We start from the raw sequence: 19,643 nt of genomic DNA on the forward strand, positions 1-19,643 counted from the left end.
CAGCAGATGCAGAACAACTGCCTAGCTCCCAGCCCTTGGTTCCCCCTTCAGAAACACTGAGGAAGGTTTTCCCAACTGTCTGGCAATATTTGTGGCGGCAGCAAGGGGAAACACTGGAAAAAAAAGCAGTTCTTTCTGCAGAACATTTTGCTCTTTTTAAACCATTCCCATGGCTGCATCCAGGCTCAGAGGGCAGTGCATGCAGTATTGGAAAAGTAAAAAGGAATCAGGTCTGTGGCAAAAGACAGGAGAAAAGGCAAACACACGTACCAAAAGAGAGACAGACTTCAGCAACGAGGGCAGAGAGATGGAGGGCATTTGTGCAAATACAGATTACATGTGCAATTCAGTTAAAGGCAGTGGCATTATTATCACAAAGAAGAGTTTAATCAAAGTCTCAAGAGATCTGCCATAAAGGAAGCCCTTGCCTTGCTGCCTTGGCTGTATGAAAGAAACACCTGTTACGCACAACAAAAAAAGACAAAACAAACAATACGTATAGAAGAGAGGCCATGGTTCAAACAATGTGAATTGGAGAAGCACAGTCTTCTCTAAATGAAGGGCTAGAATCCTATCAAATGAACAGCTGGGGAAAGCATAATTCTTTGTATTTGAAGGGAAGTTGCACAGATAATATGATGGCAACAAATACAGTATACGTATCTGAGCTCTGCTTCCTAGGCACCAGAAAGGACAGGAACCTCCTAAGATATCCATGAGTGGAAGAATAAACTTGCTTGAGCTGAGCTCCAGGAAAAAAGATAGCCTGCTTTCAAAAGAACACAATGGACAATCTTCCTCCCATGGGGCCTTAACAAGAGTTTCTGCTAAGAGGATACTGAGCTCAAACAACCCTCACAAAAGGATGCAGAGACAAACTTGTGATTTCAACAAACCCACCTCAATATCTGAAGGGGATATAAAGACACCTAAAATTGATGCATTTCTGTTTAAATAAGAAGTGTAAATATTATTTCCACAGAATACAGAATTTTACGCCAGTAAATTGATTACAATTTGAATTTCTTTATTCTAGTTGTACCAAAAAGAATTTTGTAACTGTGCAATAGGAAATAAAACAAGGAAAGTAGACTTAAATAACACCCTGAAACTCATGACACACAAAGCTAAAATTCTTGAAAAATTGCATTTCAAATTTGCTTTTCATCTCAAGCAAAGAAGAAATACCAGAAAAACAGCATAACTCTAACTCCAGCCACTACAATGTACCAGCTCTCCAGAACTTTGCTTCCTATCACAATGACAGAGAAACACCTGCGTTTAACAAGTCACTGGGGAGCTATCGAACCGAGGGAAACCTGTTGCTGCCAGAACCAGGTTCTGCAGAAAAACAGAGGCATCTTTCAGAGGTGAGTCTCCAGTTACAGAGCCATCCAAAGAATCACAGAAGTGGAAAAGAAGAAAGCATGAAAGTTTTGATTTTTTCAAGTTTTCTAATTGCAAATAATTTGAATCCATTTTTGCTTACTCTGTATCTCAGTGCGTGCATCAGTCTCTCTGCATCACTGGGAAACACTGAGATCATCAACGCCTCGATCTAAATTAGGGGTTCTATCTGTTTGCCATGATTTCAGCTGAAGAGGAACTGTCAACAGAGCTGAAGAATTCATAAACTCTTGAAAAAATTCACATCTAAGATCAGCTACAATTTGGTAAGTATTAACAACCTGTGGTGCCCACATGGAAAACATCCTGATTCCTTCCTCTTTAAATCCTTTAGAGACATTAGAATTTCACGCGCAGATAATTAATCGTGCTTGTAATTGCTATCTGAATCAGGGCATTCCAAATGCATGCCTGAAAATATGCACCTATATGTGTTTATGGCTATTAAGGTGGCTTAATTCTGTGTATAAGGTGTGAATGTAATCAATAAGCTGTTTTATACATGCTTACTTGTTCCTGGACTCCAAATTCTGACTCCTGAGTTAAAAAACTGGAAATGATTCTTAATTTATACTTGAGTGATTCTTGAGGATGCAAAGAAATTCAAACTCATTACATACAGTATATATATAAGAAAAAACTCTCACTGATGCACTGCAGCTCAGTCATACTCAAACTGCAGACACAATTCTACAAACAACGTGGAAGATAAGAAAATAAACTAACTACACAGAGCTTTACAGGGCTAAATGCTTCAACAGGTTTCCACCAAATACTCAGAACAAGAGACACCTCTACTAAAAGATCTATGACTTTAATTCTATACCGTCAGCCTCCATTATGTTGCTAAAATATAAAGATTGTGGTAAATTAGGAGGAAAGTATTGATTAGTGGTAACTTGTGATGATAATCAATTTGGTCCCAAACCCACTGATGGAGAACGGGGGGAGCAAGTAGAGGGCATTGAAAAGAAAGCATCAAACTCCATTTTCAATATAGCCAGCCCAAATTCAACAAAGGCACTGATGTAATCAGTCTTCCTTTCTGAGAAGGACATCAACAGAAAATATTCTTCTCTAATTTGATGGAGAGAGAGAGAGAAAGAGAGGGAAAGAGGGAGAGAGAGGGAGCAAGATACAGAAAGAGAGATGCATCATAACATGGGCTCCTATCCACATGGCCAGGTAACTTTTCTCCTGCTAACATAGGAGAACATATCATTACTCCTGTAACTCAAATGACACTGGCACTTCTCCCATGCTGACACTTGAGGGTTCAAATGGTGCTGACACTATATCATAGGTGGTTGGTATATCAGCAGTATGTGCTTTCAGGGCCATCAAAACCACACAGACACACAGTTTAAATAATGCCACTTTGAATGAAATGTCAAGGACTCAAAAGTTAGGGAATGCCAGAATTAAGGTTGTCCACATAATTTTAATTTTTCGCTCTTGTGAGTGCAGTCTACAATTACATTATCATGTAATTCCACTCCCCCAGGATACCAGTTTTTATTCAATATGCATAACGGAGATGTATGGTAATAAAATAAAGATACCCATTGAACCTAGTTCTGCCACTTCTAGCTTTCAAAGACCTCACTTCATTATCAAACCAACGTATTTCTTTGTATACAGTTTTTACAGCATACAGAAGTATAGAAATCTCTTGATCATTTCTTTCCAAATCCATTTTAAATTACTATCTATGAGCAATTTTGTTGAAACTAACCAAGTTTCAACTTTAGAATAATGTGCTGAATGCTGTCAGCTGTCTTTCAGAGTAGTCAAACCTGATAAAATCTATTTGGTAATACACACATTTCAAATGAATTTCCTCACTGTGTCAAATACTTATAAACTCCAAGTACTGTAAATTAAATTTGTCCCTTTCAGTTCTTATTCAGTTCTTATTATTACCTTCTTCACTTTAGTTTCTTTTTTTTTTTTTTTTCCCTGGAACTTTAAATTCTTTGACTTCTAAGTGCAAGAAACTCTGATGTATACTTCTTATCCTCTTCAAAGCATATTTCTGTCCAATTTGAACAAAAATCTGAAGATGTTCCTTAAAATTATTTACTCATTATACATTTTACTCAACTTTCTTCTGTGGAAGTTGACCTTAAATAGTTACAACATACAATATGCAAAATCAAGACTGAGAGTTACGAGATCTATAACTCTCCAGTTCATCTTTGCTCATAAGAGACTTCCACTAGACAACTGCACCCTTCCCTCTCCATCTTCTAAATCAGGCTTCACTCACATTGCCTCTTCAATCACTACCCTTCAAGTGATTCCACTGTTTAATCTACTGTTCTTACAAATACCAAGCATAAGTAACTGCCCTCCACTTTAATGTATACAGTACAATTCAGATAGCTGGCAGAAAGTGGACAACAAAAGCAAAACAGTTTCTGCTGGCCTCTTGCATGCTATTACCACCAGCGGTGAGCTCATCTTGTCTCCTGAACTATGCAGGGTAAGGCATCATCAGACAGATGTCTGAGGAAAATCCGAAGTGATGAAGACAGCGGTGTTGATTCAGTAGGTGGAACCACACTCTTCCCTATGAATCATTTTGAGCCATTATTCCAGCAAAGCTTGAAGTACTCTATTTTGAATGAGCTGTCAAAACGAAGTCGTGACCACTTAACATGGCAAGAGATGAATCAGAAAAGCAAGGCATCGCCAGCAGAAACTAAATGATCCTCTCTCTTGATAATGGAGGTATGAGAGCTGGTAGCAACTCCAGAATGTCAAACATAACCTGTCTCTCAAATATAACCACTTTGGTTAGAAAAAGAACCCTTTTAGATAGAAGAAGCTGGGCAGAATCAGATGCTCAGATGCAGTGCTTAGAATCACAGCATATAAATAACAGTCCTTATACAGAAACACTGCCAGTGTTGCTAGGACAAGAGTTGCAAACCAGGTAGCAGTCATGATAACTTTTTTTTTTGTGTGTTACTAGGGGACACGAGTCAACACTATGTCTCTCCTGTTCAAATTCCGATTTAGGAAGTTATACGCACTTGCTTACATCTACTTGTTCTACTGCTTTACATGAAGACCCACATCCCATCTCAGCTCTACAACATGTCCTTGTTTGCAGGGAGAATTCTAACGGGTTAACTCCTATGATGCTTCTTAAGATAGGTTGAAAATTATCACCTCCAGTAGACCAGCCAAACCATACACTGGCTGTTACTTCTGTCATTACTGGAGTCAGTACAAGAAAATGTACTCTTCATGCCTCAGTTCCTGCAGGTCACCTTTTGGTAATATTAGTATCACCAAACTTGTACCGAAGTTTCATTTTCTGTTCATGCTGTGTATCATTGAAAAGTGTAGCAACTCCTATGCAACCTTAAAACCCATTTCTAATTTTAGTTAACGCTACGGAATCCCAAATATATTCCATAAAACTGAAGAAGAAATAAACAACATCAGAATTTGGCTGAGTTTCATTATCTTTGGGATCCTTCAGGCTGTCACATGATACACAAACCAAATATTGCTTGGCCAACAGGGGTGAAAACCCCCAATTTATAGAAATCACTAGAATGATATGCAGTAGTGAATTTTCAAATCTAGGTTTGTTTTGGGGGTGGGACCCTACAATAATTGCTCTCAACTTACGTAGCTGAGTCATTTTGCAACTGGTGACCATTATAACGATGTTCTCATTTTCAGAGCCAATGTGATGCCACACAGTGATTTGTCTGTTAAATTGAATCTTTGCCTCTAGATAGATAGATAGATACAAAGTTTATTTTGAAATGTCTCCTAGTGCCTCTGAGTCTGACTGATGTGAGATGTTATTTTGAACATGCCAAAGCATCTGAACGGCTCCAGTCCTTTCTTTTCAGTGTGCATTCCTTGATAAGTGGCAAAGCTTCCCACTTATCAGTCACTCAAAGTGACTGTGGCTGTCAGTTGTGTACAAAGCGCAATCAGTTTGGAAGCAGAGACACCAGCATTTTTCTTCTCAGCTTGAAGCAAACACGTTTTGACTGCTAGTCATTCAATTTTAAAGCATCTTCAATTAGGGGCGGATGAAGATATAAAGAAAACACATCCTAAACACCTCCGCCAGCCAGCAGTAAAAAATTTATTGTTATCTCCTGCTTTACCTTACTGCAGAGGCAGCAGTGGCAGCCTTTTTTGGCTGCACAACAGAAGTGCTCATGACTGCACACACTCCATTTGGCCAAGATCACAGCTATAAAGAGTTCACATTCAGCTTCCCAAGCCACTTACTCAAACTACTGTGGTACTTTCTGCTCCTGTACCTCTGCTGCATGCTGCATAAATACCTGCATGGGTACATGAACGGGAACACAGCTCACATATGCACAGGTCTACCACCTCACATATTTTGAACAAAAACATTCACAAAATGACATATGTACTCTCTATAGCCAATAAAACTGATCAAAACCATTAAACGACCATGGAAATATTGACAAGGGAGGAATTTAAAAAAAAATGAGAGAGCTGGCAGAAAGGAGAAGCTGATGAGGAAAAGGGTGGTGCTGCATAAGGAAGATCACAATGTCAGAGAGCTGGAAGTGGAAAGATGGGTAAAAATTGTGGGGTGAACCTCAGAGATGCTGAAATTAGAGAGGGGGTCTGAAAAAGCAAGGGAAGACAGAGGACTGTAAAGAGGTCTCAGAGACAGCATTTGCTTAGGGGAGAGAGAGACCAAGATAAGGCCTTTGCCTAAAATGTTGCCTGCTCTGATGTCTGTTGGTATTTTTCTTACAGTCCAAGCTGCTGGAGTATTTTTATTACTTTTAAATAAAAATAAGTTTCTGCCCCTCCCTTCTGACTGTGCAAGAAAATATGAAAATCTCAGTAACAAAAAAGGAAATTAAGACAAAAAGCTAAAATTACAAGAAAAAAGGTCATGAAGTTTAAAACAAATTCATAATTTCTTAATGTTTGGACTGCTAACACTGAAGAAAACTTCACTATCTGCAAGTGTTGTAATCATGTAGCTCAGAATAGGCAACAGGCTGGTTTATCTGATGAAAGCATACTCTTGCAATCCTAATAAATTCAGGTTTACACAAATCCCAAACAGATTCTCCTTGCCTGCATTGGTGCAATTATGCCAGTCAGCAAATTCGGGTTATGTAAGAATGTAGGAGAGGCCAGGGACTGAAGTAGATGCTTGCAACAGAGGTAATCTTTGGGAGTAAAACTGTGGTATATAAGTAGAAAATGCTCCTCTGCACATAAATAAGTGTAGATAAACAGATCATCAAGCTGCAGTCTTCTATATGACTTAACTTTTTGGGTAATGGAAACGAGTGAAGGCCCATAGGTTACTTTAAAGTGCATACATCATATCCTTCAGCAAAACACATACGTTATTTGCTGAACTCAAGAAGCAATTAGCTCATTCTGACTTCTAGCCTAGATTTTTCTTCTCACTCCTCCCCTTTTCCTATCTCCTCCCCAAACCTCATCTTTTTTTTTTTAATTTTGTTTTGTTTTGCTTTTTCAAATAATTAATTTCCCAGGGGCTTTTCCCTGCTTAAGGGACAGGCGAGTTATTCTGATAGCTGATAGGACATCAGCTGCAGAGCTTTTGTGAGAAACAATTGTTTAGCCTCTTTGCCGGCAACCTCAGTTGTTTGGGAAGAGGTTGCAAAGTCATGGGAAAGGCTGCAGTGTGACTCCTTCTTGGGCCTGTCTCACTAAATCCAGTATGCCCATGTTTATAAGTTTCAGGAAAACAGCTGCTCCTGACACTTGATGAATTTGGACAAAATGTCCCCAACCTATCTATGAGCCTGTTTGGTTTGACTGTGCAGTCACAGCTTGTCATATCCACACTGGCAAAAAACAAAACAAAAAAACAAACTGGCTCAGTGGACAGAGCCTGTTCTGAAAACATTTTGCAGAGTGAGAAGGAAGATACTTTCTCACAGTTTCCTACTGAAGAAAGGTCTCATTAAACTCCCACTAATATGAATAAGAGTCTTTTCACTACGTTCAGTGGGAGTTGGATCAGGCCCTCACTTCAACAGCTTTATTGTCTACCAAGGAAACCTTTTGTCCTCACCTCTCTCTGATATGCAAAAAGGACTTTAATTACAGAAGAACTAATACTGTTCTGCTGTGCAATGGCTTGCAAAGGGGTCGTAGCACCATGAAGCACTGCTCTGCTGTCACTGACTTCCGAGAAAATCAAAATTCCCAGGCAAAACGATAATACAGAAGTAACAGACATTACTAAATCTGTAACCAACCACTTGTGTAGTGGTTGCTCATTTTTGTGTCTTGAGTGAAGGATTCATCATCTATGGCCCTTTAAAGCCTCCCACAGAAATCTGGGTTACAGGCATATAAGCAGCTAGGGAGCAAGAAAGAGATTTCACAAGTCCTTAAGGCTGCACTGAGTAAACACTAGCAGGGCAAGAACTAAGGGCAAGGATCTCTACCCTCCAAATCATAGGCACAAACTACTCCAAGTATTTAGCTCACGGAGTGGCCTGCTGGAGTTTGCTTTCCAGCCGAACACAGAAAATGAAAAGATGAGCTGTGTTGGAAGTATAATTTAGAGTGCAAACTTGTTGGGGCAGGGAACAAATCTCCAGATTTCTTCATGTAAATTCAAACAGTCAGTGTCTTGTGTCAACTCGTACTTTTTACAACTAAATTTCATCTGTTACCATGCTAACCAAAATCTCAATGTTTTCTTGCACAAAGAGAATGCAAACAGGCCTAAACATCAACCAGCCAGTTCTGGATAACAAATGATTGCTCACCTGAGCAGTTCAAAATCAACAACAAATCTAAACAACAACAAAAATTGTCTCCACAGATAACTGTATGTGTAAATTACGGTATCTAAAGCACTGTGGAAGCAGGTCTCCTTACCAGTGTTTTGGAAGGCTGGAATCAAACCAGAGCCTCTTTGCGTGTGGAAAGTTTTGACAATAACAACTCTGTCATTTCTAACTTGGCATCTTAGGCATAAGAAATATTTTTCTGAACTTCTGTGTAACTCAGAAACCAAATCCTTCTTTCCTTCCCCCCAAAATATAGCTAGATTTTGAAAAATACATCTGGCAACAAAAGCAACTAACCATATTGCAGGAAATTCCAAGTGTTCAAGATTTTATTACATTCCAAACTGGAACAACACCTTAAACCTCAGAACTTAATGAGAATGGGAATATTCTGATTTGGCAACATATTAGAACAGCCAGGCCTCTCCATCTACCAATGCAACTCATGTGGAAAGGGACACTGCCAGCTGACAACAGGTGGGTAGGATGGAAATATGGATCCATGCTCTCGGAAGAAAGCCTTATTTGGAGCCGGGAGGACACCCAGGGCAGCTAAGGGATGCAGAAAAGACAGGAAGTTTGTAACCTAAAGAGACATGGAGTCTGGAGGGTGGTGGTGCCCACAGTCCCTGCCAGACAAGCCGCTAAGGACCTGCAGAGCTCAAGCCCATCCAGGCCTGGGTGAGCATTTCACCTGGGAGCCTGCCTCTGGAGGACTGGGACAAGCCTGCCAGGTGCCACCAGGCCCTGGAGCTGCCTGGAGCTTGGCCAGGCGCCAAGCAGAAGTCACAACCTGCCTGGCCCATGGCGCAGGCCGCACGCACAGCTGCCTAGAGCTGCATCAGAACTTCGTCATAATCCACGCGTTCTTCAGAGCCTTATTTTCAACAGAAAAGATGTCCCATCAGAACATCTTCTGACAAGTCTCTTGTTCTGAAGGAAAACAAGAACCCTGTATTACAAAGACACAGTCATCAAATGATTGCTGTCTGGCAGGAATTGCCCTCAAGTTTCAGATAGCACTCAGTTCTTGATCTAATTACATTGCCCAGAATCGAATACAAATTAGTAATTAAGTACTGGCAGTGTAAAACTAAAAAGTCAAACAGGACAATGGCCCAAGTGCTAGAGACACTGTAAAGCAGCACTGTTGCTACTTGCTGTTTCAAGATCTTAATTTTACATTATTGGCAACCTGAAGCATTCCAAGATCTTAAGCTGGGCTCTCCAAAAAAAAAAAAAATTGACTAAAAATCAGAACAGTTTAAAAAACAACATTTGGCCTCCGTTTTGTTTGCCTTCTAATTTTGGAACTTGTAGTGTTCATGGTTTCAAGTTTTGCCTGGAAATATGAGAGCTGAAAATTTACATTTTGAATAAATGAAAGCTGGCATTTTTGTCATCACATGACTCCAAGAGCTGGGGCTTGAGGAAGAAAACCAAAACACTGTCAGGCTTTCTACAAAATAGTGAGATCAGCAACATTGGTTTTATCACAATTTGGGCTGCAAGGTTGACCTATTTTACCAACCATGCCCTACTGAATATGAATTGCTTTATGAATTTTAACAACTGCATTTCATTTATAGTTCAATTAAAGTGACTTTTGTCACTGAGCTTCAAAGCAAACTATTCAACCATCAACCTAGGCTAGACTTTTTCTCTGAGCAAGTGGAAGGTATATACTGTACCATGGCACAAAACTTTGCATCTCAAAGACACCCTTCAAGGCAAGCATGCTCATTGCCTGTACCAGGGACCAGCTCAGAACCATGAAAAAGCAGCATCTAGCCTTCAAGTTTCTTTCACTCTCTGCCCACTTGATGAGACAGCTATGGAGCCCCAGTCTGCAACATGTTTGAGAGCAAGAATACCAGGAAATCACTTGTGGCCTCACAGAAGAAGATGGGGAGGTGATGTTGCGAGATCCCCTAAGGCCTTGAAGGAGAAAACCAGATTTCGTCCAAGAACTCACTGAGCAATACTTTGTGTCTACATGCTCTTTCCTCAGCCTGTTCTACAGCTGCAGATCACTACAGAGCTATTCAAAAATACAGATTGAAATTTTCAGGGTTGTTGATGCATGAGAGCAAACAGAACAAAATACAAATTTAAGCTTCACTTTTGGTTAAAATAACAAGACTGAGCTGCGCAGGACAGAAGATCCTAAAGACTCTGCAGGCAGAAACTACACATGAAGATGAAACAGAACTGAAAGCAGCGTGCATGGGAGGATGCATTCCAAAGCGGCATAAAATAAGATGGGAGAAGGTTTAATTCATTATTCAGAGAAACTAACCCCCATTCACAAACTAGGTGTAGACCATCCCAAAAAGCAGATAAAAATTATTATAACAATTTGCCAAAACATAAAATCTTCTATAAATCATGTTTTAGCATTATGAGGTTATATGGATTCTTGATTTTAATCTAATCAGCAACTTGTCTCCCATTTAGCATTACCTTTTACTTAACTCCCTAGACAAAGACAAGCTGCTAGTCTGTGTCAATGAAACCTCCTTCCAGTTAGTTCAGAAGGGATGAATTTGAAAAAGACATAACGTCAATTAGACACTCATGTGCCAGGTACATCCTTCTAAGCTCAAGTAGCTAACGCATCTTTCCTCAGCATCACAGAAGTGGCTAGTTTAATTGAGATGTAGTTATACTCAGCATTTGCAGTTCTCTAAGGAGGCAAGGTACATTGCAACCTCTCTCTGCTTATGTATTGTGTGCATATTGGTGACTGACTGTATGCTGGGCTAAGGAGAAGGGGAAATGTTTCCAAGTTAGTGCTCTTAGAGAAAAGAGTCATAAATCATGGGGTCAGCCATGTTGTACTTTTTTTTAACCTTAAGGTATTATGTTTTCAATACAATATTTCAATAGCTTTTTTTTTTTCTGTGTAATAATTTATTTGGAATTATGGCAACTCTTACAAGCTTAGAAAAAATTGGCTTAAGTAAAATGAATCCTTTGTCATAAATAGGTTGTGTTCATAACTGCAGCCTAATCATTCAATTGCACATAAGTCAAATAGTTATCCAGACTTTGCAGGAATATTTCCCTGTCAATAAATCTAATGCTATTTAAAAATTCTAGGCCAATGTGACAGAAGCCTCTCAGATTAATTACGGCATGGTCAGAAAATCTGAACTCCCAGCTACATTCATGTCACAGTTTTGTTCCACCCACCATAACCTGATTGTAAACTCACCAACCGTTTTAAACATGGGCATGTTGGGGTGATTTCATTGTCTCCATTTATATAAAATGGCAGATTTCTTCAGGAATTGCTGCTTTGCTCTGACAACAGTCAACTAAGCATGCAACTGAGAAGAAATGTATTGCTTTGTATTCATCGACAGTGTTTTTACTATTATTATTATTTTAAAATGTTTTTTTTCTCAGTGACTTAACAATAATTGGACTGCAACTAGGGTTCGCAAGACTACAAGATGATACAGACCATGGAAACGTCAAGAGGTAGGCAGCATAATCAAAATTTCACTACAAATAGATTATCTCTGTGGGAATGAGAGGACAGTATTGTCTCTCTGCCTGTTCAATTCTTGACCTTTATCATGTGATCATCCAAAAGGAGGGTGCCCCAAATTTGATGGGCTTTGTGTGAAGTGGACCCTGGAGGTGAAACTCTGACCTTGAAAGGGTCAATATTTCATCCTAAATCCCTTGGGACAGGTCTCCAAATCATTTCTTAGGCTCGCAGCTTGTATCAGATGATAGCTAGCTGACTTTCATTTACTACTGACTTAGGTTAAACTTGGATCAGAGATCAAGAGACGAAAGACTCTATATCCCATTATCAATAATAGGTGTTTTCTACTACCCTAAAAAAGACATACTTCATTCTTATCTACAAGACCTTATAACTTAAAAGGCTTGAGGTCAAATTATGTTACTTCACTTTACTTTTATTCACTGCTTATACAACAACTTCCTCTATTACTCTCATAGCTAAATAGTAAAAATGTAAATACTTTACTTGCTATAGTAGAAATCCTGTATTGTTTTTCTTTATTAGCCTTATTAAAGACAATGCAATAAAGAAAAATCCCTCCCACAGATTAAAAAATATATATATAAAAATAAAAACAAACAACAAAAAACAAACCAAACCAAAACCAAACAAACAAACAGAGGTCAAGGCCAACCTAGGCCTTTCTAATATCAAAATTCTTTTCAACAACAAAGCCCTTCTTATATATGTTGCCTTGTAACAGAGGGACGGAACTTCCCCAGAAGTTTTTCATAGTTACAAAAGTCCTGATGATGAAAGAATACCCTCTGAAAATGACAGCCAGTTTTTTGGCTAGTGTGAAGGCATACAACTCCTCTGATTTTGAGGGAATTATGTTTTCAGAGAGCAGCTAAGGATGTGGCACATAATTTTATGCAACTAACTCTAAAACGTTAAAGAGATGTTTTGGAAGGAAGATCCTGATGTTATTGTACAAACAGAACATAACATCCACTTCCACAGTGACTTGCATTGCTCTGTAAATAACTGCACACTTAAACAGTCAGAAATTCAACCATAACTAGATAGCTGTAAAATGTCAACCCCCGCCTTTCTTATTCTTTGAAAAACTTTATTGTCAAATTGATTTGCATTGTTCACAAGACAGGGCTATGCATATATATACCTGCAAGAGAAGTAATGAAATACAACCAATGGCATGAAAAGAAACTTTCAAATGCTTTAAGGAAAAAGAGGTTTAATAAAGTTCACTGGTTACACTGGGTTAACCACTTCTTTCTCCTATTAGCAGTAAATGTGCAGATATCTAGGATTTTCACAGTTGCCCTCCAGAATCTAACCAACCTTTTGACCAGTTTCTCATTCAGACAATTACTTCACCCAATGTGTTGAAAGTTTCCAGACTTTCAGCACCTCAGGCAGCAGGAAGGAGAGACATTTGATTACAGATCACTGAAGAGAACCGCTTCAGCAAAACCTCAAAAACAGAGCTGTCGGAGATCCATTCCAATCCAACACTTTTTGGCAACATTTTTTTGCCACTCCTGATCTAAAGTTGAAGAGCAATTTCAGAGTATTTGATCCAGCAACCCCTTGCTAACGCCACCTTGCTCTCCCATCTGCTTCCTGATCCTTCTAGGTTCAGTGTTAACCACACAAGGCCTTACAGAAATGGACCTTACAGAATTTTTTTGCTTAATGACAGTTAACATTCTCATGTGTTTTTCCATAAATAAGACGTAAGCCACTGGCAGAGATTTAAAAAAAACAAAACAAAAAACTATGACAATGATGGCTGAGGGAAACCGTGGGGGAACAGAAAGGAAATAGATAACAGGGGCATGGGTGGAGATGCAGTCTCTGACCTGGATCTGTTGCTGAAGAAGGTTAATTTTGTGTTGCTGCTGCAGGAGCTGCTGCTGTTGTCTTGCAATCTGTGGAGAAATTGCACAGAAGAAATGTGAGATATGCATAATCATTCATGGAGTTGCTGCATAGTCATATTCCGCCCTGCTTGGTTCTTTAACCTGTGCTGTTAAGCTAATAAACCTTCAAGGGTGGGTGGCAACAGCAAATACTAGTGTGAAAGGGAATCCTACGGAAATGCTATGCTGGATGTTAGGAGAAGACTGATGCAAAAATCTCTCTTCTTTCATTATCTGAAATGGCACACTGAAGTCACAAAAAAGTGAGCACTCATCTGCTCCTCCCTGCTGGAGAAAGAACAATACTGGCAGCGAAGATGGAAAATAGCAGGGTAAGGCAGAAAAAGCCAAAAAAAAAAAAGAGGAGGATGGATAGTAAAATTCTTTTTATATTTAGTACCACCTATTCAAAGTTTTCCAAGAGAGGAAATGTGACACCCAGGAGGCAGTGGGTGTATTTCATTGGTGCAGAAACGGATGCAAAGGGACTGGAACTAGGTATGGAAAAATCACTTTGACTCTCTGTGCTTTGATGGGTACAACATCCGCTGAAAGGAACTAAGGGGGCAGAGTGCAAGTCTACACAGCTCTACGCTGAAACAGATCCACACAAGTCGATGGAGTACTTGCAAGTCTCCTCTCAAAGTCACGTGTGTTTTCCATAAGGACTTCCACCCTCTCTCACCATTTCCTAAATGGTTGGGAAGGTAGGTACATTTTGCATACAGTGAAGGAAAATGCAGACAACAGTGTAATCAAATTAGAGTTCTCAGAAAACTGATGAAGATAAACCATTATACGCCTCAAACTGAAAAAGCAAACTTGAAAAACTTTCATCCAAGTCATCACAAAAGCTCTGCTCTTGTGAATAGCTAGCCCAGCAGTACAAACATTAAGGAGTATTGCTATTCCCCTGTGGTATGTGTACACATCTCAGGGTCAGATGGGAACTTACTTATACATACTTACTGAGGAATTTTGTGCATTTTTCTCTTTAGATATTTTCTTTCATTTCTTTTATTAAACTATTAGCATAAGAAACACTCGCTCATGTAATTCCACATATACAAGATTAAGCAAGTGTTTTCTTTCTAGAGCCTCTCTTTAAGCAACCAAAATAATTTTTATCAATTCATTTTTTTGAAAGCTTGGTTATTTTAGTTTCTATATAACAGAATTCTACACAATTTCTTAAATTAAAAGAAATTCTAGTTATCCTAATAATAATCCCGCAGGAATTTTTACCTTCTTTTTTATTTTCTTTTTCACTTTTAAATCATTCAACCATTCTATAGCAGTAATGACTTATAGTCAGGGCAAAGGAAGTAGCTCCTGTGGGACGTCTCCTCACGGAAGGATCTGGCCAATTACACCTTCACACCTTCATCCACATTCTCCATGTAAATAACAGCGTGATACAACTTCACTAGTTTAATATTTAAGTCACTTCTCCCGCTCTCCCCAGGTGGGATTTCAGGCCAAAATGTACAGGATTTAAAATAAGGCTTTTAAATAATCAAAAACAGGGAAAAACAAGGCTAGAATGTCTGAGGATGTCAGCAATGCTTTAGAATCTTAAGGTTTGTTTGCTACCATACAAACACTGAAGTATGACAACCATGACTGAATTCACAGAGTTCTGTGAGTTTCACAAAAATTCACATTCAAGTTTCATTACAAGCTGAGATGCATGCTCAGACCAAAATCTTCCAGACAAGAGGCATCAGGATGGACTACTGACAAGATTTTAAATCAGACATCCGTGGGTTTTCTGTTCATGTTCAGGTGCATAAATGGACATTCACTTCTGTTAAAATTTGTGTGGTGCAAATTTGTTAGAAAAGTTGCAGTTTTGCATAAAATATAATGTGTCCATGTGTTCACATTGGAACTGTTCATGTGTGAAAACATGTTTGCATTTTCAGTGGAGGGAATATTCGTGAGAGCTGAAAATCAAGCCTCTCAAGTGTAGAAGAAAAAAAGTCAAACTTGTTCACTAACTTTATATTCTTCTTCCTCACTTTTTTCCACAGTTGGCAAAACAATCTTTTTCATTTGTCACATTACAACCCAAATGCTACGTTTTGTTCCTATTCAGTATCACTGAATTCAAGCAGCACTGGAAGATTATTCAGGAGGGATGAATTTGCACACTTCTTTACACTGATTTAAAAGAAAAACTATTGGAAGAGAATACCCCGAAACTGGAAGACATATCTTTAAAAGACAAAAAGAACCATTGTATATATTGCAAATTAAAGCATTCTTACAATATATCTTCATTCAAACTTCTTTGCCTAAGAAAACAAATGGAAAAAAAAAAAAAGGTGGAGAATGAATTTGAGAAGTATAGACCCTAAAAGATAAGCTACTGGAAAGTCCTTCTAGAAGACAATTTAAACTGAAAGCCACTATAATAATCATTCACCTGTTCTTGTTGCTGCTTAGCCAGCTCCATTTGTTGGCGTTGTTTCTCGATCTGCGATGCAGCCAGTTTTTTCTGTTCATCGTGAGCTGCTAGCAGCTGTTCACGCAAACTGGTCAGCTGATTGATCATACCCATGAGCTGCCTTTCTTTCTCAGCGAGGCTTTCTGGAGTCCCTGAGCATCATATGGTGTAAAAAAAAAAATGTAAAGAGAAGAGAGGAAATTTAGAGCTAGTTAGATTTCAATTTTTCAGGTTCACTGCAAGCAAAGTTTTAGGAGAACCACACAGTCCTTCCACAGGAAAATGCCACAAAGGATAATTCTGTATGCAGGCTCTGATCTGGTGTCCCCCTTCAATGTTTCCTTGCTCTTTCATCTATTTTCTGTTGCCTTTTTATCAGATCAATAGGGAAAAATTACTGCCTGTTTTGAAAGAGTTTCAAATTTTAAACACTGTTTACATTTCGGGGGATCAAAATCAACACTTGCAATTTGGAGAAACAGTCACATTTTTGGCAGAAACTTATGACAAAGGCACGTTAATGCTCTGACGCTTGCAGAAGCTGTAAGGTGCGTGTTACCCTTCCTGCATAATGGATGGGAAGCAGGGAGGTCCCCTTGGTGTGGGCAACCTCTCTGCCTCCTCGCTGTTGCTCACACAGCACACGGCAGCTGTCAGCACACTGCCAGCTGCATCGTTTTGCTCCGCCCTGATGAAGATGAAATGATACAGTATTTAAATTGTCAATAATGAGTAGCACTGTCGTTGCTGCTGCTAAGTATTTTTAAAGGAAAAAGTCTTGCAGAAATATATCAGAAAAACTGAGTTAAGTGCAAGTCACCATCTCTCATTTTTACTGTCATTAGCTGCTTTTTATAGGAGAGCTCAACAGACACAGACGCAGGAACTGACTGCCTCTATCTCTAAATCATTCTCTAAGAAGTCCTCCTTCCTTACAGAATGACAGTGGTTATAAAGGAAGGGAAGCAAAAATTCCAAGAAAAATCAAAAACTATGAATCACACTTTAGAAACAAAAATGGCACTACATCTAGTATCATTTTACTATGAATTTAGAAGACCAGAAAGTATGTGTAGCAGCTAATCCACAGATAAACCCAATACCACCACACCCTCTCATATGAGTCAGAGCCTATGAAATCCTTTCTCAAAAAAAGCTTTAGGAAAGGATTAGGACTATCTGTCTCTATGCCTCCTCTCAAAACAGTCTGCTTTTTGGGACAACCCTGCCACACAGACCTTTCTAAAATACAGGAAGTGTTCTTCTGCCAATGTCACCAATGCTCTCCAAGAGAAAAAAAAAAAAAGAAGAAAACTTGGCGACTATACTGAACACGTTCCTAGCCAACTATCAGTCAGACATGGAAAAGAGCTACTGGTAATAGCTCATTTAGTCTACCCCCCTGCCAGTGCAGGAATGTTCCCTACAATATATTTACTACAGCTTTCAAGATTGGATTGAAATATCTGAAATAGTGAATCATCTACTGCATGCCTCAGAAGATTGGGCCACAGTCTTTGAAATGTCATCATTAGGGCTATTTGCTTGATATTTGGTTTCATTTACATTTACTTAATTTCATCCTTGCTCTCCCAAGCAGCATCCCCATTTGCTACTTTAGCCAAGCCCTTTAAAGCATTTGTAGACAGTTATGTACACCAAATAAAACACAAAGAATCCATATTTACATATAAAGGAAATGTAATGATTCACTTTTTATTACAATGCTAGAGATCAATGTGAAAATACCCTCATTATACAACAGAGAGCTACAGCAAAATATCCTCAGATATGGTGTACAAAAAACTGTAGTAGGCCCTGGGAACTGGAGAAACACATTGAAACCAAAACCACTGAACTTTAAAACTGTTCTGTTAAAAGCTGGTAGAATGTGTTTCAGCAGTGGTGAAGAAATTATTTTTAACTTACAACCTTTATTTCAAATACTGGAGACAGAGAACTGCTATAAGTAATGCACTTGCCACCTGCACATACAATTAGTTAGAAGTGACTATTGTCACTCGTTTGCCCTTTGTGGATTTTTCTCCAGGAAAAACTGTGCAATGCTTCCACAATGTACAGCAGAATTATTTGAAAGACAGCTCCTTCCTTGCCCTATCAGCTGCTAGCAGTTCACTTTGTTGACTATCAGTGTACTGATACTGGCAGCACAGCATGATGTACACACTGACATATCTGAAAAAAGAAAAATATTTTATTCTAAACTTTTATGAGGATTCAGAAGAGTGAGAGAGAAAGAACTATAGAGAGAAGGAATATACAGGATTGGGTTAGTTTTCAACGAAGGGTAAGCAAAAAATCATCACTCTCAAATAACTCATTTGACACATACAGCAACACACATCAAAGATACTCAGCTAGTACTGGTTCATCAGCGTATTCTGAGATCCCACACCAGCTCTCAGTTGGGAATCAACAAACACTTTGTCAAGTTAAGTTAATCCCCACCACACCTTTGAAAGGTCGGACTTGGTGCTTAGGGACGTGGTTTAGTGGGTGATACTGGTGGTACGTGGATGGTTGGACCAGATGATCCTGGAGGTCTTTTCCAACCTTTAATGATTCTATGAAAGGTGGAAAAATGTTTCCATGTGTGCAGACTGACGGGCAGAGGGGTCACAGAGTGACTGATGCAGGGGCAGAAGACATCTCGGTACCCAGAGCCGTCATCTGAACGCTCCCACCCGCCTCGGCAGTGCAAGCAGAACTCCCCACCCGCCAGCGCCCCGCCCCGGCAGCGACGAGAAACAACCCCACAGCTGCAGGCGCAACCAGCTGCCATAGGTTCTTCTGCTGTCTCGTCTACCTACAGAGGAGCAACAGGCTGCTTCACCGGGGAAAATGACAGCTTGCCTTAAGCTGCAGGAATGAGGAGAAGGTGTGGGTGAGCTAAGAGCAAGCGGTCAGGGACAGCAGCTGACAGTGAAGCCCAACACTTAGGCACACCATGGCTGTGCACCTGGAGGGATGCAGAGGACTCGACCTCTTTGTTATTATTTTTTAAAGAAACTTTGTAGGGCCCAAAGGGGATGCTTGATGTACTAACTCAGTAAGTACAATACGTAAACCATTTGGCTTATCAGCTGGAGTGGAAGTAGTCTGACAAAACCAAGCCCTCCTGCACTGCATTTCCTGAACAATCTCAGTTTGCTAATAAACTCGAGGGGAGAATTTATCACTGACAACTTTAAAAAAAAAAAAAAAACCTTTCTCTGGAGAATACTTTCTGGAAAACACAGCTTAGTACATGCTTTCATGCGATTAACTCATCTTTCCAATAAATTTGATAACGCATCATTACAATGTTAATTCTTTAAGGTATCATTCCCTGCAAAGTAAGTATTCGGACAGCCATATTCTCAAGTAACCTGCACAAAACCAGGGAAGATCAGATATGGGAGACCACCGGGAGATGGTGAGTTTAGGGGTAGATTTCCCCTTGCTTTACCCACACATCCATATGAGCCACACTGATGATGAATCACAGGTGGTTTTTTGGCAGATAACTGGTGGCTTATAGAAGTGTGAAA

General features: G+C 39.4%; 1 protein-coding gene across 13 annotated transcripts in view; it reads right to left on the reverse strand.

Moving 5' to 3' along the window:
- Positions 1-19,643, reverse strand: part of SOX5 (SRY-box transcription factor 5) — a 641,693-nt gene that overhangs the window by 133,689 nt on the left and 488,361 nt on the right. For all 13 annotated transcript variants that reach the window (XM_050715320.1, XM_050715327.1, XM_050715319.1 and 10 more), the window contains 2 exons: positions 16,072-16,244; positions 13,584-13,652 (listed from right to left, as the gene is read on the reverse strand). In XM_050715320.1, the coding sequence (XP_050571277.1) occupies positions 13,584-13,652; positions 16,072-16,244 (242 nt within the window). The remainder of the gene's footprint in view (positions 1-13,583; positions 13,653-16,071; positions 16,245-19,643) is intronic.

The sequence above is a fragment of the Cygnus atratus genome, chromosome 1 (genome assembly GCF_013377495.2).
Source record: "Cygnus atratus isolate AKBS03 ecotype Queensland, Australia chromosome 1, CAtr_DNAZoo_HiC_assembly, whole genome shotgun sequence".
NCBI lineage: Eukaryota > Metazoa > Chordata > Aves > Anseriformes > Anatidae > Cygnus > Cygnus atratus.